Below are 22,399 nucleotides of genomic sequence, written 5' to 3'. Positions count from 1 at the left end.
ACACTGTACCTGAGACTACTAATTTTTTTTTTGAAAGTGAAGGATCGTCACACCAAGTATTGACTTTGTTTCATTTATTACTGTTTACTGCTCTTTACAGTATTTTTTAAATGTAGAAACATCTAGTTTCATTATTTCTGAAGGCATCTTTGCTCTACAGCATTTCTTTGCATGTGCCTAAGACTTTGCACAGTACTGTGTGTGTGTGTGTGTGTGTGTGTGTATATATATATATATACATATATATATATATATATATATATATATATATATATATGTGTGTGTGTGTGTGTGTGTATAGATCTATCTTTCTCTGTCTTTGTGTCTGTTAACAGTTTAGAGAGCTAATTCCAGAAGGATTTTGTGCCTGACAGAGAACTGACAGAGGAGGAGTCAATAAGAGGACAAGGCCTTTACTGGACTATGTCTCCCTCTACTGGTCACTGGACAAAATTATTCTTTTAAACAAACGTAATTAGTTTAAACATTCCTGTTTAATAACGTAGTCATTTCCTCATAAGGTAATGGAGCTCAACACATGTTAGCTGACATTATAAGTACTGCTGAGAACATTTTAGAGTAGCACAAATGCCAGGACTCCGTTTAAAACCGAAAGCTTTGACTGAGCTCTGTTTGTAAGAAACCTAGCAGGAGGGGAAACGAAACCGAAAGCAGGCGGCACATTTCCCGGGAGTTCATGTTTTCTGCACCCTGTCTGTGTGTTTCACTGCGTTTCACTTTGTATACACACATTGTCCCGAGCTCACATCTTTATTCTGAACCATGGACCACGATCAGGAGAAGAAAACCATCGACTGCTTCAGAAACCGACTGAAACAGCTGATTCGGGTCGCCCCTGTTCTGGATGTGCTACACTTCCTAAGCGATGAGCAAAAGGAGCTGATAAAAGCCAAACTACAGAATGAAGGCGAAAAAAAGGCTGCCGACCTTCTCCTCCAGGAAATTATAAGTAAAACCTATCCAGAAGGCTGGTTCAGAGAACTCATAACTGCACTTGAAATGGTCGGATGTAAACAAGCAGCCAACTATATGGAAAACAATCCTCCCAGTCCGTCCTTAGAGGCTGAGAATGACACCTACATCCGGCTGATAGACCTGCTGAAGCTCTCTCTAATCAACATAAAGACTCGGGATGTGTGTCACAGCTGTTATGAGAGGAATATTCTTACCGCCGAGGATCGCGAGACTGTAAGTAATGGTGGAGGAATCGTTTAAGTGACTCGAGCGAATCGATTCGCGAGATAAAACATGATTCCAGCCTTGTGCGCTCTTTAGACTGTGTATTCACATTTCGAAAATTATAATACAACCCTTTCATGTTTAAGACAATCATAATCTAGCTGCCTTTGGTTTCCCTGCACTCAGGGGCGTGTCTAGAACATTCAGCTGGGGGGGCAGACTTGGGCCGCTGGTGACCCACATCATCCTTCATATCATTGTTACACTTATGGTAGATGCATAAAGCAAAAAGAATCACTTCTAGGCCCGTACAATATTTTTGGATGCCATGCTGGATCCATAGTGAATCCAACCTTGGATAGCTTGGTTCACTTGTGGTGTGCATGATGACCAATCATCTCCACCTCGGTCAGTCCAAAGGATATTGTTCCAGAACTTCTGTGGTTTGTTCAGATGCAGTTTTGCAAACCTTAGTCGTGCTGCCGTATTCCTTTTGGAGAGAAAGGGGCTTTTTCCTAGCCACCCTTCCCTGAAAGCCATACCTGTTCAGTATTTTTCTGATTGTGCTGTCATGAACGTAAACACTTAATGTGCTTACAGAGGCCTGTAGGTCACATAGGCCTGTAGCCCTTGGGTTATTCTTTATATCTCTAAGCATTAAACAGTCTGCAATTGAGCTGAATTTGCTCAGACACCCACTAATGGGGCAACTGTCTTGAAGGCTCTCCATTTGTAAACAATCCTTTTCACTGTAGAATGGTGAATTTCAAATTGTTTGGAGATGGCCTTATAACCCTTCAAAGATTCATGAGCAGCAACAATTGCTTCTCTGAGGTCACAGCCGATGTCTTTCTGCTCAGCATCATGTAGACACACACCAGAGTGCTCCAGAACACCAAACTGCCAAAAGTTCTGCTTTCATAGCTGTAGTCACACTTCTTGATGATTAACTAATTTTGTGCATTTCATGAGTAACATCTGGTTGCTAATTCTTCTCTTAATTGATTGTGGAAGTAGGAAGGGTGTACTTATTTTTTCCCACTCGGTTTCTGAATGTTGGTTTATTTGGGGGGGGGGGGGGGGGGGGGGGGGGGGGGGGACTACATATTGAAATCTTTTATTTTTTTTGTTGTTATTGTCACCTGAGATTATTTGTTTGTTTGCAGAAGTTGGTAAGGACCACATAATTGTTATTTAGGCCCTGATAAATAAAAACATAGAATTGAAGGAGGGTGTAGTTTCTTTTCCCCATGACTGTATGCAATAAAGGCAATATGTTAAAAGTCATCTACACAAAACAAATTATCTGTCAGTAGTACTTAGTTTTACTAAGGTTTTACCAACAAAATGGCAACAAAACAGTGGAGCAATTTTATTAAACTTAATAAATTTTTTTATCCATTAATAAAAACAGACAACTTAATAAATTTATTTTAACATCCCAACTGATTTTGTCAGTAGACAGATAAATGAAGCATTATGTAGAAATTTATTTTCTTTTTCTTTCTACAGTATGTGTGTTAATGCAAAAAGGGAAAAAGCGAACTAATTCAGGGGCATCCCTGAGTCTGGGCGTCGGTGCGATACAGTTTTATTCCAGCAGAGGGTGAAGGAGCTTCATTTATAAGATGTTTAAAAGTCAGAGATTTTTCAATGTAGGCCTTTATTTGAGAAACAGACAGATATAAAATTGTTTATATACCATGTCTCTCTCTCTCTCTCTCTCATGCACACACACTATACCTCTGATTAGATTTTAGCAGTGACAGAACAACATGGGAACATGGCCGGAGCTCGTGCACTGTTGTCTCAGCTGCCAAAGAATGAGTTTGGCTGGTTCTCACAGTTCCTGGATGCTTTGGAGAAGACAGAACACATCAGGCTGGTGCAGGAATTACGAGGAGAACCTGACGAGCCCAGTGGTAACTGTTACCCGCACTAAACACACAGCTTTCACATCTCATACACTAACATATGCGGCCTATATGCAATAGATACCTTAGCTCAAGACTTATATCTATACCTAAAGTCCCTGTTTATATATTGTTCATAATATGTAATTAAACTCCCTTATTAATATTTAATTAAACTCCACTTGCTGCAGTTGTGCATTTATATAAAACAGAATATGCTGTAGAACAACCTAGAGTTCCACAGAATGCAGAGATGTAATAAAAGATGTAATAATACTGTTTTCACTTAGCCCTATCCCTCACACCTGAATAATAAAGTTATACTGTATTTCTAGTCTGGAATCATAAACTCTGACTGAGATTAATAATGGAAAGAGTACATGGATCGACCAAGTCATATAATGGTCACTGCTTGATACATAGCATAGATTTTTTTTTTTTTTTTGACCGGACGTTTCAGAATCATCAGCTGATGCTGACAAACCACAATCTCTAAAGGATGAGAGTGAATTGGCTACACAGACTGACACAAAGATGGGGGACGAGGTTTTGGATAACCCTGCCCCCAGATCTCTCTCTCCCCCTCCCAGTTTGGCCTCTGGCTCCTCAGCTGAAGCTGCAGCTCTTGACAGAAGTATGGACAGCAGTAGCTTCCTTTCCTGTATGGACTCATCTGCTGAGCTTAGCATTGGAGGCACAGGTTGGCCAACCTCAGACACACATTCATTACATCCTATTTCATTCAGAAACAAGACTGTATAATTATATGGTATCATACAGTATATAAAATATCATATGATAAATATCTTAAGGCAAAGAATAATCCTTTGACACAAAAACTGGAACCCCAGTTTAACATTGCAATTTCCATGAAGGCCATATGTCTAATGACATTCATACAGTAAGTAATAATATACATTGTTATACATTACACTCTATAATTAATGTTTATAACGTATTATGAATTGTTAACATGATGCATTATAAGTAGTGTTCATAACATCTCATCATAACTAGACACACTTAAACCTGCCACTATGTTTTATTTTATTAACTGTACTCACCAGAAATTGAGTAATAACTTATAGATATTTTAACATACTTTGTCGTGTCTTTATATATTTGTCATTTGTGAGTTTAGATTCTTGACAGACATAATTACGGATAAGTTGCTTTGTGAGCTTTAAGTAAAGTGCAATATATTTTAAGCCAAATCTTTCAAAATATTACAATATTTTACTCTTAACTGTTTTATTGAGCCCAATACTACACTGCAGCTACAGTTAGAGCACTAAATAATAAACTGTAACTTGTAATCTCATTAAAAAAGAACAAAATCAATGAAATCCATTAACAGAGGATGTATTAAACATGAAGTAATATGTAAACTGAAACTGAGTTCCTTTTGCATTTACAATATAATGTGTTATCAACACTACTTATAATGCATTATGATAACAACTGATAGACCGCAATAAACATTACTATAAAATATTATGTATTTTCATAAATAATTAAGAAATATAACACAAAGTCAACAAAAATTATAAACCACAACTAAGAGTCTATCAAGAACTCAAAAATAATGTCCTTGGATATGTCCATGCTTAACAGCATTTTATTCTGCCACAGATTTGGACCTTTATGAAGGCAGTGATGAAGAAACAACAGAGAGCTCGGATCAATCAGGTATTGCATTGTGCAATTTCAAGATAATGCAAACTAGTAGAAAACAAATCTGCCTACTTTTGCCCAGAGAGAATTTATGTTTTGCAAAATCATATTTGTGATTCAAAGCTAACTTGAGTAGCATTTGGTTTTAATAATGTGCAGTAATTCCAATGGCGCTCAAGTAAGATTATGTGGAAAAAGGCTTCAGCTGCTCGGGTGATCAGAACCCAGTACATATATATAATTTGTTTTTCATATATATAATTTTATTTTTTTTTTCTAAAAATAGAGAGTGCATTTAAAGTAGTGCACTTTCTGTTATATCAGCAGATGTGTGGACATAATAATGAAAACCAGACCTCACCCAAAGCTGCATGCCAGTTCTGTGACACCCTTAATCTGAGGATCTGGTAGGCAATAAATCATATTCCACTAGGGATATGAGTCATGTGTTAGTCTCTAGTATTTTCCACAAGGTTTCGTAACATGACATGTCTGTTGTGTATCCTTGCACTGACCCCATCTTTAAGTGATTAAAGCTTAGTCAGCAGGCAAGAAAACAGCAGAAGTATGTTCCTAAAGAGGGACGATGGGTCTCTTTCACAGACAAAATAAGTTCTGTGATCCAAGGATAATAGTCATAGTTACTGCTAGTCACATTTTGTACTTTTTGCATTCTGTTCTACATCATCCCATTTTCTAGTGGTTTCACAAATACCTAATTCGGTATACCTAATACTGTGGAAACAGGAATATGCACACATGTAGCTCTGAGGAAATCTGGAAACTTTGTTGAACAACAATTCAGTGTGTATTAAAGTCATGTAAAACTATTTAATTTTTGCAAAATATTCTCATTAACACAGTCAAAATGCCATAATTCACATTCAGTTTCAAACTGAACACAGCATTACTCCAGGAATCCCTACATAAAAAATGAAAACTCTGCCCTGAAACACATCAAATATTTTTATAGTGAAATATTTGTGATGTGCTTAAGTTGAGGTTGTATTTTCATTATCCTTTTGAGAAGTTAGAGGTTGTGTTTTGTTCTAATTTCACAGGAGTACATTGCTGGGCATGTTACAGTGGCATTTAATAGGAGGAATGAAAAAGATATTGGTCAGGTTTCGCTGTGATAATGGTCAGGTTTCGCTGTTAGCTCCTAAAAACAAAAGAGTAAGAGCTACTTTTCTCACTCACCATTTTCCAGCAACATTCAGTGTCAGGAGTTGAAACATTGGACTCCAGGTTCCAGCTATTTGATGAAGTTGCACTGAGTTACAGCAGACTCGGCTTGGCTTTCCGCAATCTACGAGATGACAAGCACAGTGGCGTGGATGGCAGTATTATTAAAGTTGAAGCTTTGGAAACTGACCTGTTTGAGCACAGTTTACAGATGAGGAGGTGAGAGAGCTGGACAGACTAAAGGACCAAAGTGCTTTTCTCATTAGTTAGAAATGAAGTCCCACTGGCATGACTGTCAGCATGTAGTCGAACAGCATTGTGGGTAGTGTAGGAAAACGTTTACGAAATAGAAAATAGACCAGCATGTCGATAAAAGAAGTTTAAACTAAAAAAGTCAACTCTGAATCAGATGCCACTGAAGATCTTATGTTAATTATAAGCAATCTATAAATATGATTAGCCTAATGAAGTCGTTCAGGGTGGATTTTGTCCTTTAGCAGGATCAGCATATTGCTTGGTAGCTGCACCAGGAAAGTTCACTTTTCCAGCACATTTTTGCTACTCAGTGAGAACGTCCACTTATAAACCACCTAGGGCCTTCAAATTCAGGTTATATTGTTTTACATTCTTTCCGGCAGGGTCATGAGGCAGACAAACAGTTGCAGGTTTTCTGTTTTTTATTAAAAACCGATATGGTAGGCATTCCGAAGGCAGTGCTCAGAAATGTGAACGGTTAAGCGATGGGCAAACAGTCTAGACAAGACTGAAGCAGGAAACAAGAAGCAGAATGCAAATCCAGACAGGCAGATAATAACAGTGTGTATTCATCACAGACGCAATGCTGGAGCAAGACATCGCAAGGTGTTTGTCAGTCTGGTTTATTTAAAGAGTAGTGTGATTTTCAGGAAGGTGTCATTAGTAATCAGGTGACTGTGAGCGGGTATAGGACACACTGACTGGAGAACGATGATGTGGCTGTGATGAGGCTGAGGATCAGGCGAGTTTTAGACTGCAACTTCAGGAGTCGCAGACACAGACATGGAAAGCAGGGATTATACAATCTATATATATATAAATTATACAATAACCAAACAGACTAAACAAAGTTTGGAGAAAATATTTTACTAATGCTAGGCACTAATATATGTTACTGAAACCAATTTATGAACTTTCGCAACAGACTAGGGGAAGAGAAGTCTTAATTACAAACACATGCTCCCCCTTCTGCAAGCAATGGCTGTGGAGGCTGCCATCTCAGCTTCCCCTTTGGTCTCTTGTGTACTATCAGTCTTTTGGCTATGGCAAGCATGAATGAGAGGAATTTAATACGATACATTCTTTCTGGTTTTTGAATGTTTTGAATGAACAATATGTTATTGACTTGCTTTTAGTGTAGCCAAATCACAAAACAGTGTGTTTACACAATAGTTAAAAGGAAAAACAAAGGGAAAAAAAAGTTTTAAAAAATGTGTGACAATGTGGGTCCTGGTCCTGCCACTTTTCTCCACCAGATGGCATCACTTGCTCCATGCTGTCCAAGCTCTGGAAAGTCCAGTGTATTCAGACAGAGGTGTTGGATTTTTTGTTGTTGTAGTTGTGGCAGGATGTTTAATAGTGAGGACGTTATCTGAGGAGCATAACCTCATGGTTTTTGATTGCTAAAATTCACCCTTTGGTGAAGGCGTTTCCCACCATCTGGGACAAACCGAAATCTAATACTGAGTCACTCAGCTACTTCACACCAAATCACCTTCATCTGTAACCAATATAACCTCTTGCCATCCGCCCAGTCTGCAGAAATACACCAGATGTAAGCCTAACAGTTCTCCTAAATGGCTGGTGTAGTATTGCAAATAAACCACGTGTTACAATTGATGTTTTTGCTGAGCTTTCCTGCAGATTTTCTGTGGAATCCCAGCAGCAGGAAATCTGCGGTCTAACAGAGAAGTGATGGAGACGAATACACATGAACATGAGTCCTGAACACACATAAGCACATTCATGTTTTGTGCCACAGTACTTTGTATTATTCAGTCTGATCCATTGCCACAAATGTCATTTTGTTCATTTAGATAAGTAAGTGAAAAGTTACTGTCAGTTCATGAAGTGTTATCAGAGTCTGTCTGGAGCCCTGTATATGCCTGAGAGGCTGCTTTCAATAAGCAGTGGTTACAGATACTTTTTCCTAGAGTTTCCCAACTGGCACGCCAGCCCATTTCCAGTCTCACACACACAAACACAAAGTTCACAAACCTGCTGCACAGGTTGGGCCTCATGCCTGATCTAGTCTTTGCCAGCATTGTAGTTAACTGGCACAGTTAGATATAGTTAACCTAGACTTAGTGAATCCAATATTACTTGGTCATGTGGAGTTACCAGTACTTTTTTAATTGTACAGTGCTGCCCTTGTCAATCTACTGAAATTGCAGGTTTATACGTTATCATGTTGTATGTTCCCTCCCTTGTACTCCATACATATATTTGTATGGAGGACAAGTAAAACAAGTCAAAAATTGACCTGTGAGGTGTGTGTGTGTGTGTATTTATATCAGGACATGGAAATGTGGTATTTCCTTCTTAAACAGCCCTACACAAAACAGGCTTGGTAATAAACCAGATGGAGCACTTCAAGGCTATTATTTGCTTCTTGCTGCTTCACCCTACTCTGATGGTGGGTGTTGTAGCAGGAGCGGAGACACAGCTAAATCCCCTCTTAATATGCCTGGATCAAAAAACCATAGAAGGTCACCCAGTATGCAGCAATGTTATTCTAAGTGTAACAGCTAAGACAAACATGACATACTAGAACAGCAAGCACTCCTAAATAGTCTAAACAGTAATTTTCCCAAACTAGTGGATGGGGGAAATGAAACATAGACTCATTGGGGGCATGCAGGGAGCACCTACACCCTAGCCTCATCTTTTTGTTTTTGTGTGTTTTTTTTAACCACCTTGTGTCTCTAAAGAACTCCTTCTTTCCCTCAGTGAATGAGAAAGAGATTGTGCTGCGTGATTATCAGACGGATGTCGCTCGTCCAGCTCTGGAGGGAAAGAACATCATCATCTGTCTCCCGACAGGAAGTGGTAAAACCCGAGTTGCAGTGTACATCACCAAACAGCATCTGGAGAGCAGAAAGCTAAAGGGACAGCCAGCAAAAGTTGTTGTTCTGGTTAACAAGGTACTGCACGGCTGCAATCCAGATGCATATGCAGAATGCAAGCCTGCCTCTCTGTAGCACAAACCTTTAGGATATGATTGAATATTAAAAAGACATCTCCTATATCAGAGAGTTTATACAATCCCTTTTAAAGTAGTATAAATTATTCAACACTGATTTCAGATCCTCACACACAGTATGAATATGTCTACTAAATTCAGTTTGATATTTTACTTATTTATCCAATATACCTCTGCATAGAACATCCACACGTTCATGTGATTTAGTGGAAATGCAGTGAGTATTTGGGATGGAAACACATCAGCTTTTTTTTTATCTTCTGAATCATCTCCAAAGTAGTACTTTTTTAATGTGTCACACTCCAGAAAAATCAGGCTTCAAGTCTGCCTCAGTTTGCAGTAAGCTATATAGAGTTATATCAGATTCACCTAAATTCATCATGCCTGAAAGGAGAACATGCATTATTTGTTACCAAACATTTTCTCAGCTTAAATACTGTATGTTGAGTCCAAATTTACTGCAGGTCCTGATAATTCAGAATGAAAAAAAATCAAGTGGTAGAAAATTAAAGATCAGGATAATTAAAGCAGTAGAAGCACTCTCTGATTATCATTTTTAAACCTGATTGTTCTTCAGAGATTACCTCACGCCTAATGTACTCAAACACCTAAGACTTCTAGTATTTTATTTTTATATTGTCTCCTTTCAAGCATCATAAATCTGATTTTTAATAGTACTGCTGTAAAATCGCCTCAGTCCAGCTTGCATTCTTTCACTAACAAACTTGACAGCTCTTTATCCCATGTTTATCCCATGTTTATCCCACATTATCCCATTTTAAAATTGGCCCCATGATACCTTTGAACAATTTGACATTTAGTGAGGCAATTGGAATTGAGCTATTCTAAGAGGCATGTGACAATGCAAAGTGACTTTATTCTTAAGAGTGACAGATAACAGATAATAACTAAAACCAGAAGACTATGTGTTTTATTTTCAAACAGCAACTTCAAATTGCAGGCATATTGCAGACCATTACTATTTAATCATATCACAGAGTTATCGTTTTTTAAAAGCGTGTATGTAGACCTAAAAACCTTTCCACAATATTTCTCAACAAATACTGCACTCCAATATTCTTTAATTCTAATATTGCCTTGTGCTTATATTATATCCCGCTGTAATATCTGTTATCATTACACTAAGTTAGTTTTTGTTACAGTGCATGTGCTCTTTAAAGTAAAAACATAAGCTCCTTCTGAAATGTAACGTATGTGAATTAATTTAAAATCTATTTGTTCTGAGGAGATCAGACATTTTTACTTCATTGTTTAGGTGCCCCTGGTGGAGCAGCACTACAAAGCAGAGTTTGGGAAGTTTCTGAAGCACCAGTACTCTGTAGAGAGAGTGAGCGGAGACTCACAGCTTAAAATCTCCTTCCCACAAGTCGTTGAGAAGAATGATATCATCATCTGCACTGCGCAAATCCTGGAAAACTCTTTAGCCAAAGCCAAACAGGGTGATGAGGACGGGATCACATTATCACGTAGGTTACACTGGCTTTACCATGACCTTTCTCATTGCAGGATAATTCCCTTCAAACAGCTTCACCGAGCTCAATCCGCTGTCTACCTGATGTTTCGTTTGACATATTTTCTTTTTTTTTAACATCCTGTCTATGCTGCCAATTCCAATGCTTTTCTGGCAGTGCAAACTACCAGATGACATATGGTGTTTATTGGTGTTATGGATATTTCTCCTTTTTCTTTTCTTTTTCTTTTTTTTCATTGGTCTTTTGGCCACATGTCTGTTCTAGTCATCAGTGAGTGAATCGGCTGACTGATCAAATCCACAAGAGATTTTTTTCTTCCCTAAATGACTCATGATCATTGTTCCACTACAAGAGCGGAATACATCTGTATGAATACACAACACCTTTACAGTTAGATTTGTAAAACACATTCTTGTTAAACTGTTCTGGTTGTGACACATGCACTCTTTGGTGCTTTTCTCCAGAGGTTTGGTGGAATGTCTTGCAGTATCACAGAGGAAGGGGAACTCTGTTACTATTATGTTCACACTTAAATGTGTGCAGCGGCTCTCCTTGTCACTAGGGACTTGTAGATGTACTGAGAAGCTTTTAGGCATTCAAGCTTTAAGCTAGTGTGATGTACGGCCATAAAACACTAAGCCTCATGTTTAAAATGCAACCCCTTTAGGAGAAAGAAAAAGCTGGTTTTGGCATTCCAAAGGAAATGGTGGGTGTAGACATCCAGACCTCTCAACATAAATATGAAAAGTATTAAGAGAGGTGTTGCAAGGAACAGCATTAAGCACAAAATGGTTTAGCTTGAGGAAATGGAACCAGATAGATAAACACTTTCGTCAAAATAATTAGAATTCAGCTTCTATTTAACTACATTATCATTCAGGCTCACTTCCATCAACATGTGAAATAAAAAGTATCCCTGTAAGTGTAATTTTAAACCATGAAAAATAATCTATATGTAATGATAATTTACTGCTTTGACACATAAAACCTAGTAAAATGGCCTAAGAATATTTATATAACTTCGGGCAATGCTAATGTGACTAAGTTCTGAAGGTGCATGAATAAGCAGTTTGTAAATGCTCTACATCCTCTTGCCTTCTCAATTAACTAACTAGCAATGTACCTGCTGATGCAGTCATGAAATCATAACTTGGGACCTAATGGACTTACTGCAGCTCTTCCCTCAAGTGGACATCTCCTAAAGGAAAATGGGCTTAAGTTCAGGATCAGAAACTTGTATAACTGAGGCACGCCTTTGTTTTTGGCAAACACTGGCCTGAAGTGTGCTGATATGCTCGATTTCAGAATTAACTCCTCAGTTTGCTCTGAATCAACTCTGAATATGTGCTGTGTTGACAAACTTGACCCAAGAACTGATCTATGTAGTATCCAGAATTAACCATCAAAAAAAAACTTGACGTTTTAATAATCATTTTTGAGTTTTTTTTTTTTTTTTAAAGTCTGCAGCACCATACCGAAGTCACAATATTATGGTGAGATCTTTGAAAAGAGTACACAGTACCAAAGATGAGTAGAAATAAAACACATTAATGACTTTATAAACATAATATTCAAAACTGTTCAGTAACTTTGAGTGTTTAAGATGGTGTACTGAGTTAACATTTATATCAGTGAACATGCTGTTGCTGGCTTAGAGCCTTCTGTTGGGACAAGGTTAGTGTGTTGTGTTGAAATAGAAACAAGAACATTTAATACAAATTTGTTCTGCTTGGAGTGTTTTAACTGTATTACACTTCACTTGGCATTTCAACAGAGAAGAGCAGAACAAAATCAAAACAAACTCAGAGTTCAGCATGTGTGGGCTGAAGTTTGTTAAAGTGAGCATGCTCTTACTAATTTCTTTGGCAGAATTCACTTTGATGGTAATTGATGAGTGCCATCATACACAAAAGGGAGGTGTGTATAACCACATCATGATCCGCTACCTGAAACAGAAGCACAGGAATGCTAGGCTGCGAAAGGAACAGAAACAACCAGCGCCGCTGCCACAGATCCTCGGCCTCACTGCTTCACCCGGAGTTGGAGGAGCCAAGACTCAGCAGAAAGCTGAAGAGCACATTCTCAGAGTAAATGCATTTTAACACATACATATACAGTACATACCGAATGCACATGTAGATACAGAAAACATCCTAATTCAAATGTCAGTTGGCCTTGTCGCACAACTTCTATGACCAAAGTTCTCTTTAGTTAAAACTTTCCCTTCTGTTTCTTCCCTCTAAATCTCTTTTCCCACCTCGTCCAAGCTGTTTCTAATGTTTCACATGGCCCCTGTGCACTGTGCAGCTATAAAGTATCTCATGTGCTTCATTCTTCTCTGAAGGAATGATCAAACCAACCAGACACTCTGTAAACAGATTGCGTGTCTTACCCATACTTTTCACAGTTTAAGGAACAAGTGTCTCCTCTTATCTTCTTAACATCCTGAGAATTGCAGGGAGGGAGATAATCATTGGCTAAGTGGTGTTATTAAGGCCATGACTGACTGATGTAATTCTTCAACATGAACATCATTATAATGATGCCTTGCAGATTTGTGCTAACTTGGACGCCTACACAATAAAGACCAAAGCTCACGGAGAAGAGCCCAAGGGTCCATACAAACGTATTGCGAGTGCTCAGGAAAGAAAGGAGGTACCAACCACATCCAAGCAAACCATCACATTCCATTAGACATATATTCTAAATACACAGGCATGCTCTCAGAGTGCTGCATTATACAGATGAGTGCAAAAGTTTGCATACTCTCACTTGTTCCTTCATTATCAAATAAAAGAAATTGTCAAAAGGTATATCTTAAGATATTAATAATGAAACAATCAGAACAAGGCAACTTTCTGGGTGTTATAAATGTTGAATTCCACTTAAAAGGAACGTTTATATATTTTGCTGTGTTTCAAGGTCACAGCAAGGTCAAATGTCTGAAAAAAAATTCTTCGATAACTTCCTTCCTGTTTGTCATACAGAGCTGTTACTAACATATTCATGTTCAGGAACTCAAAGCCCTGGCTATCTAATTGATTTGGCTAATCTGATTTTGCCTTCAGTCCGTTCATCTGTCCATCCATCTGTCTGAGGTTGAATGGTTGTAGGATTATCATTGTAACTAGCAGATGAATAGATCAGATTTTGGTATTGATCTCAACAGGGGCAAGGTCACAGCAAGGTCAAATATCTGAAATCGTTTTGTAATAGCTTCCTTCTGGTTTGAAGTATATTTAAAGGTATAGGTTAGTAACTAGAAGAACTAGTCTCATTGGTAGCATCCCTGTCATCACAGCTGACTTCAAGTTCCACTTGTTCAGTTATTTTTTTTGTTTACTCTTTGGTAGTTGCTTTGTGTCCATGTTTCTTTCTGTGAAAGATGTTGGTAATAGTATTCCTAAACATGTTAATATCCTTTTATCCCCTTCAGCTTTGTGAAAGGTCAGTAGTTTCTGTATCAGGTCTTGTGAATTGTATTTTAATAATCCCACTGGCTCTTGAGTGCTCATGGCACACTGTTTGATAATCTTAACCTATTTAAGTTTTTCATGTGTTAAATAAGACTTAAAAAAGTAAACATGCTGAATGTTTAATTCAGTAGGCACCTTAGAGCATGCTAATAATAATAACTGCTGACTTAAACTCCAGCTGGTGTAATACCATGATGTATATTTTACATTTTTTCACCCAGAGCCCAGGGGTATACAAACTTTTGTACTTCACTGTATCTTTATTTTGTGACTAAATGTCATAGTCATCATGGAATTTTACAGAAAGTGTGACTTCCAATACAGTTTTTTGGCATTAGTAATTTTGTTTTTCCTGTCATTTTGAAGGATCCCTTTGGAGATGTGATCAAAGGAATCATGAATGAGATTCACACACATGCCCAACTGAACCCACTGTGCCAACCAGGCACACAAAATTATGAGCAGTGGGTGGTGCAAAAAGAGCAGAATGGTAAGAGAGAAACTTTCTTATGTTCCAGATTGCCAGGGCATGTTTCCTTCAGAATTAGTTGAGCTTGTTTCCTTACTGAGTACCAGTAGCCAAGTCATCACTGAAAGCGCTGTGGTACCTCTACATTGTAAACTCATTGATGCAATTCACCAGATATACCGCATCCCATGCAGTCTTTGTTTACACACTCCCACAAGGTTCTCAAGTCTTTGCATGGCTGTAACATTGTTTTGTGCTGGGCGTGGAAATGGTTAAAGAAAAGAAAAGAAAAATTATTTTCAATTGTGTGCCTCAAGCATGTCTCACAGAAAAGATACTGCTTCAGGTTAAACCAGTGTTTAAATCCATACCAGCTTTTTAAACATTAAATCATGGAATGATGCTTTGGGATTTGTAAAAAATATATAAATATTGTTTACATCGCTTACATACAGCGATCATTACACAACTATTAATAATGAATAGTTGATAAATAAACATTACCAAATAATTCATATAGATAAAAAGCAAATAGATCTGCTGTCTTTCCAACTGAATTGTAAAATGAACCATTGGGCACACAGATTGGTTGTTAACAATCATCTGCATAGAGCATGGCAGTTTATTTGTAGTGTGTTAATAGACCAAGCATATCGCTCGGTTTTAGAGCAGTGATACAATAAAATGTAGGTCCTAACTGAAAGAGAGGGGGAAAAATAAGTCTTCACTGACAATATATTCAGTCACTGCCTCACTGTGATTAGCATTAGCATTCAGTACTGTCAGATATCAGAAATAAAATCTCAGTCTCTTGCACCATCTATAGTTAGAAAGCCTTTTTTAAATGTAGAATTTTTATAACAATTTATGTAGGAAACTATACATTTTATGCCATTTTACAACTGTTATTCAGCTCCATTTACACTAAAACTTTCTTCTTTACCCAAGAAGAAACACTGAACTTATATAACATGTGCTCATGGAAAATGATGTCATCGAAAGTTTCAGGGCCAATTCTGTACTCAGATATACTCAGAATACATCGGCCACTGGGATCATTTTGGCCACTACAACACATAAAGGCAGTGTTTTCTTACACTGTTGCCTTAAGTTCATTTCTCATTGTACCCACGACACCCACTGTAGTTTGGCATCTTGCATAGACTTGTAAGGAGGCCTTTAAAGGCAGCTTGAAATCAGACCTGGCCTTTTTCTGTTAGCTCATATCCTTGATCGATTATGCATAATTAATCTGTACTAGCCACATAAAAGGAAAAAAAAATATTTTCCACTTAAAGTGCTGTGACTTTTCCACACCTCTAAATACCCTATGACTTTTGAGTAGGGTCATAAAGAAAGTAATAACCATTTTGCAAAAGACAATGTGCTCTTTAAATGAGCAAATCAAATTCTGATAGATAAAACCAAAATCCCACCCACCCAAATATACTGTCTCACTCAGAAATACATAACCTTGTGGAAGAAGAATACGGTTGAGTTTCTGCTTTTGTATGGTACTCAAGTGCAAGGGGGAGATCCCACACCAGGGTCGTAGGCAATCCTGGCCAATAAAAGCAGCTCAACCCTTTCAGAAAGGCTGCAATAACTTTAAAAGCCACGAGAGAGGTCATCCGCAGTGTTATGGTTCACTGCAATGCCAGCCACATATAACTTTAACCCATATTGGGATTTGCTGCTGTCCAGCAGTCCCTGGTTTCTTGGGAATCAAGCAAAGCATACAGTCCAGCTCATGGGGAGCACACCATGCAAGACCCATGTACTAAGGACTCTAGCTTTTAGGTGTGTTTCCTGGACTGCTGGGTCACACTCCTCAGTTTGTGTTTTATTCTGAGGGGCCAAACCCACATATCTCCATCCACTTGGAAGAACAGATCTGCTCAGGGAGGAAGCTGCCAGGGTGTTCCGCTCACCAGCGTAAGCAGTAATGGAAAAAATGGTCTATCTTGCTGTCTATCTTGGGGCCACGAGTAGGACTGTGGCCTTGTTGCTGAATTGTATCCAACATTTTAAGAATTTGTGGTTCCCTGGCCCAGAAAGAACCACAACCTGCTGTGTGTTGACTTGCCATTGGTGAAAAGAGTCTACCTGTGCCTTACCAAACCTTTTGTGGATCTGGGATACTACATCCTAGTACAGAAGTCACTTCCCTGGGCAAACATGCTATCTCAATAATGCATCCACTGCACTGCTGTACAGGCCTGGCAGAGTTGTTTTTAACATGGGTAACCATGAATGGGCACACATGAGGAGATTCCATACAAGGTGAAGAGGGCCGCTCAACCTCAGGCAGCCCTGATGGTTGATGTAGTTACCCTTCACAGCATTGTCTAGGCAAACCAACACATGTAGATGTCTCTGAACTGGTCAGAACTTGGGGAAAAGTTTGTAGCTCCTGCATGCCTACAGGATCACCGAGGCTGCAGACATCAGTCTTAGCATTCTTAACACCACCTCACATCGAATAATTGTGTGGCTTGCTTTAATGTTAGGGAGCTCTAATTTGATTTGATGTAGTCTCTACACAATGGCTGATGTTTTTGGCTCATTGCTGGCCTTGCTCTTCAGAAGTGTGCTCCACAGGATGTTTAGCGCTCATGCCACACGATGTACAGGAGGCACTAAGACACCTGCCAGAGCCTGAGAGCATGACTCTTCCTGCCTATAGCTTGTGTGAGGCATGCAGGACCTCTGTGATCTAAGCCTTAGGGGAGGGCTCTGTTAAACGACATGAGCCTCTGAGCTGAGCAGTCCTGTGAGTCTTCCACAGGTTAAACAATCCCTGTATAGTGAAACAACAAAATTGGGGAAATCTGGCTTGTTGTTTGGTTTTGTTTTGTTTATCAAATGTTCTGTTCTCTCACTTTTAAATCAGTAGTGCATACTTTAGTATTGAGTAGTAAGATAATATTCAATTTTGATTAAATTTTATTTGTATAGAGCTTTTAACAATAGACATTGTCACAAAGCTGCTTTATAGAAATCTCGATCCCTAATGAGCTAAAAAGAGGTAACAGTGACAAAGAAACACTCCTTGGAGACGCTCCAAAGTTTAAGATTTTTGCAGCACAGGTGGTTTGAACCTGCCATTACTCACTGGTTCAACCCGCCTCCTCTCCGTTTGCAGCTGATGCGTGACCATACCCCAATGCAAAATGGTTGAATCGCAGACTGGAGCTCTGGATCATCTTCAGATCTTCTGGATGATCTATCAGATTACTAACAAAAATTACCATGTCACGCATTATAAATGGGGAGTAGTAATAGTGCCCTTTTAAATAGCAGTATATATACAGTTACTGTTCACAGTGGTGTTAATAGTAATTGTGATGATATTTAACTGTGTTTCATGTTGTCAGCTGCTAAAGAAGACAATCAGACAGTGCGGGTTTGTGCAGAGCATCTGCGTCAGTACAACGAGGCTCTCTACCAGAGCAACACCATCCGCATGTGTGATGCCTTCAGCTTCCTCGACAAGTACTACAATGAAGAGATCAAGAAGAAATTTTCCCCTGACGATGAGGACACAATTCAGATCACTGACACTGAACGATTTCTCTTCAAATTATTTAATGGTATTACAGCAATGCCTGCAGTGCAATGCAGAATGATCAGATAAATATATCCAGATCTTTCATAATGTTTTCAGCACTCTATTTCTTCTGTATCAAAGTTAGCTTAAGAATTTAAAGCTTAAAATATAAGCATAAAACACTAAATGTGTTACTAAATTGCCTTCAGGCTTTGAAATGTTCTAACCTCTCACCTCTCTCTCTCTCTCCTCTTTTCATTTTATGATATTCAACAGCTAAAAAAGAGCGTCTTCAGGAGCTGATGAAAAACCCGCAGTATGAGAATAACAGTCTGGCTCAGCTGAGGGCGCTCATCTTGGAGGAGTACACCACCAGAACTGAAGCCAGAGGCATAATCTTCACCAAGACTCGCCTCAGTGCCATTGCTCTCAGCCAGTGGATTCAGGAGAACTCAAAGTTTGAGGATGTTGGCGTCAGAGCAAGCCACCTGATTGGTGGTGGAGATCAGAGTGTGGTGAAACCAATGACTGCAGTGAGTTACTTTTTTCAGAGGATCAATGATGATCAGTTTATTTTTCATTTTGAACTCTTGTCTTAGAAAAGCACCATAACATCAATTAAGGTTCATATATAATTGCTATATATAATGTACTACTTGGTAAACCACAGAAGTTCAGAAGTTACTGCCCTTAAATAGCTAGTGCAAATAATTTTGGTATAATTAATTTGTTTTTTTTATCTCCCTGAAATTATTGTGTGTGTGTGTGTGTGTGTGATGGCAGGCAGAGCAGAGGGAGGTGCTGAACAAGTTTCGTGAAGGAGTGATCAATCTGCTGATAGCCACTACTGTGGCAGAGGAGGGCCTTGATATTAAGGAGTGTAATTTTGTTTTTCGGTACTGTTTGGTGACCAATGAAATCGCTATGATTCAGGTAAATGTTGCCTCCCTAGCTTTTTCTCTCTTTCTAGCATTGGGTCAGAAAGCAGCACTGTTTGGTTTTATAGCTGTTTGTAATTGTATGCAATTAAATAAATACACTTCACTAAATCAACATGGAAAATTTAGTTTCTAATTCTAATTAGTTTAGTTACTAATCTTGATCATGTTGGGAAAGGAGCCAAGAACCACAAATGTGGTGGTAAAAATTGTCAGTCTGCCTGACGCTGTCTAAAACCTAAGTGTGCTTTTCTCACACAGTGAATGTCAGGCGTTGATCAAGTTGTTGGACATAATCCTAATCAATTCAGTTTGTAATCAGATACTGGCTGGAGTGGACTTGAAATGGAATTTTAAAATGCAATTTCTCCCTTTTCACAACCGGAATTTAAAATATTGTGTCTTTACTTGTGATTGTGATGCAAACCTCTTTCAGGAAAGATTTTTCCAGGCCATCACAAATATATTACAGAACATCATTTAAGGCACTCACTCTGAAACATATAATATCATAAACACAGACAGAACAAGGGGATTAATCATGGATGGGTTTAGTGTCATGAATGAATCTCCACAAATAAAAAGCAATACAGTACTGAAAATAAATAATATGTTAGATATATAGCTAATTATAATTGACATTAACTGGCATCAAAAACTAATGATAGACACAGGACATAGTTGGTTAGACAGTAACAAACTAAAGGCTAATATGCATAAACACACTATAGTAAGTGGTGTATTAGAGCTAACTGTACCTCAAATGAACTGAATGTAATGTAAGGAAGCAATTTGACTGTGTTTTGTATTGCAGGCTCGAGGCAGAGGAAGAGCAGAGGACAGCAGTTACACAGTGGTGGAGGAGGCAGGATCGGGTGTAGCAGAACGGGAAAGTGTGAATGAATACAGGGAAAAAATGATGAGCAAAGCTATCGCCAGGGTGTGCACACTGAGCCGTGACGAGTATGAAAAGAAAGTAAGATTCACCCACGATTGCATTTTGATGCAGTTATTAGTGCAGTTGATTGGATGTCCAGTTTAGATTCATTTCCAGCTCAAAGCCCAAAATTGTCTGTGGATGGCATGAAGGAAAATTGTAGTTGACGTGTGGCCATGTTGTGTTCAGATAAATGAGAACCAGCTGCAGGCAATTGTGGAGGAGCGTGTGAAGACGAAGAAGAAGGATAAAAAGGGCATGATGAAGGAAGACCCCAGCAAAGTGAAGCTATCCTGCAGGAGCTGTGGTGTATCTGTGTGCTCTGGAGAAGATATTGAGATCATTGAGAGGATGCACCATATCAATGTGACTGCAGCATTCAGGTACTTCTATACTTGGGAAGAAAAAAGCCTGGTCATCTTTCATTGTAACAGTGTAATTGCAAAAGTTAGTATACAATTAGGATAGTGATGATGTGATTGCTGTGATGAAATGCATAATAATGATAACAATGATGATTAAGTTGATAATCGTTATCATGAGGACAGTGATATTCTTCTTGATTTCAGAGAGCTGTTCACTGTCAGAGAGAACACTGCCCTTCAGGAGAGACTACTGGATTATGAGGCAAACGGAGTTATAGCATGTAAAAACTGTGGCCAGGTATTTCTTTTGCATTATATGCAAATATATATTACTTTTTAAGTGTGCTTAAAAACAAAACTATATTTTGATACACCATGAACTTTGTTAGTGGGCACAGGTTTTAACCAGCATTCTAACAGTATGTGCAGTTTAAGCATATTTTTCTGAATTTCCTCATATCTATGTGTCTTTGTATAGGCTAGTTCAGTGGCAGGTAACTAGCCTTAATTTAATCATCACAATATTCAGTTAGTGTGTCTAAGATTAGTTTAAACCATATATATATATATATATATATATATATATACGCCTAAAATCTAAGACCATGTAAATCTGAATGTAACATAATTAATTTTCTATTGAGCATGGTTTTGCTGGCTAGTTATATGTGCTTTGACTGAACGCAAGGTTTTTTTTGGTCTGGTTGCAGCGTTGGGGCTCTATGATGCTTTATAAAAGCATTGAATGTCCATGCCTCCACATCAAAAACTTTGTGGTGGCATACAACTCAAAGAAAAAGGTGTTCAGCAAGTGGAATGAGCTGGCCATCAGGTTCCCTGCGTTTGACTACGCTCACCATGTCGTCACACACAACTCAGACGATGAAACAGAGATGGACTAAATCAGTGTAAAAAGCAAAACAGTGCTCATCTCAGTTTACTTACTGACAACTAGTACTGAACACCATACTGTGCATTGTGCCATTGAATGAATGATGCATGAAGCTGTCACAAAAATATAAAGATATATTGCTATTGCCGCATTCACGCCATGAAAAAAATCAACAGACCATACAATCATTTACACTGGTATGTGGAATGTGAATACTGTCTCTTTTATTTCCTTTTATGAAAAATCTTTTTAACTCTGGATGATTTTCAGGATAAGAAATATCTTAAAACATACTGATAGACAGTATCATCATCTCTTTTAGTTGCTGTAAAATGTTTTACATTTTAATGATGATCAATTTAATCACCACATTTTTATGGCTGCTCTGACTGCTTCCATGAGAGTGGTGACTTTTTTTTATTTTTTTTTTCTTGGACTAATGCCATTCAATGCAGTTCCACTAAAACCTCTAAAAATATCTAAAGATTTCTGTCACTTCTGTTTTCTTAAAAAATACAAGTTCCTTAATCATGTGGAATATTTTTTCCTGTGATACTTAAATGAATGAGATATTTATCACTATAAGCTCCAAATGAATTGAACACCTTTAACACCTTTACACTGTAAAATCAGGTCATTTATGGCTTCAGCAGGTGAAGCCAAGAGGAGCAAGCCTTCATGACTAGTCCATGCATGTTTTGTTGTTTTGCAGATTTGGTACAGCACATTGGGTATGATATTTAAGGGTCATTCCATCTAAACTGTGTGAAGCCTATAGTTGTTTTACCCCTAAATTTTATATCACATATACAGTGTGCTAGATTTCCAGTAAAAATGTCATTTTCCATTGACTTACACAATGCAGTGTACTTCTTTAGGGAAGGATATGGTTTATTCCCACTAAACAAATAAATGTCTGATGTGTCACCTGGGTTTAATTTCTTGCATGAGCAATCCATAATGATGGGGCTTGGATCAAAATTTATTGACTGCCATAAAGTTCTCTGAGTGTGAAGTACTCATGGGAGAATGTCACACACAACAGCACACAAACACACACCACTGCACC

At 38.3% G+C, this 22,399-nt stretch overlaps 1 protein-coding gene across 1 annotated transcript; it reads left to right on the top strand.

The window, feature by feature from the left end:
- Positions 1-515: 515 nt before the first annotated feature.
- ifih1 (interferon induced with helicase C domain 1) lies at positions 516-22,257 on the top strand. The gene is made up of 16 exons (XM_026912918.3): positions 516-1,209; positions 2,954-3,122; positions 3,574-3,813; positions 4,746-4,802; positions 8,958-9,151; positions 10,487-10,697; positions 12,573-12,790; positions 13,257-13,358; positions 14,546-14,669; positions 18,026-18,241; positions 18,475-18,731; positions 18,982-19,131; positions 19,951-20,112; positions 20,263-20,456; positions 20,643-20,736; positions 21,149-22,257. Exons 1-16 carry the CDS (start codon positions 784-786, stop codon positions 21,338-21,340), a joined length of 3,006 nt encoding a protein of 1,001 aa, XP_026768719.2. The 5' UTR covers positions 516-783; the 3' UTR covers positions 21,341-22,257.
- Positions 22,258-22,399: the final 142 nt, after the last annotated feature.

This window comes from Pangasianodon hypophthalmus, chromosome 5 (assembly GCF_027358585.1).
Source record: "Pangasianodon hypophthalmus isolate fPanHyp1 chromosome 5, fPanHyp1.pri, whole genome shotgun sequence".
NCBI lineage: Eukaryota > Metazoa > Chordata > Actinopteri > Siluriformes > Pangasiidae > Pangasianodon > Pangasianodon hypophthalmus.
Note: the sequence above shows the minus strand (reverse complement) of the source record. Positions and strands in the feature narration are given on the sequence as shown.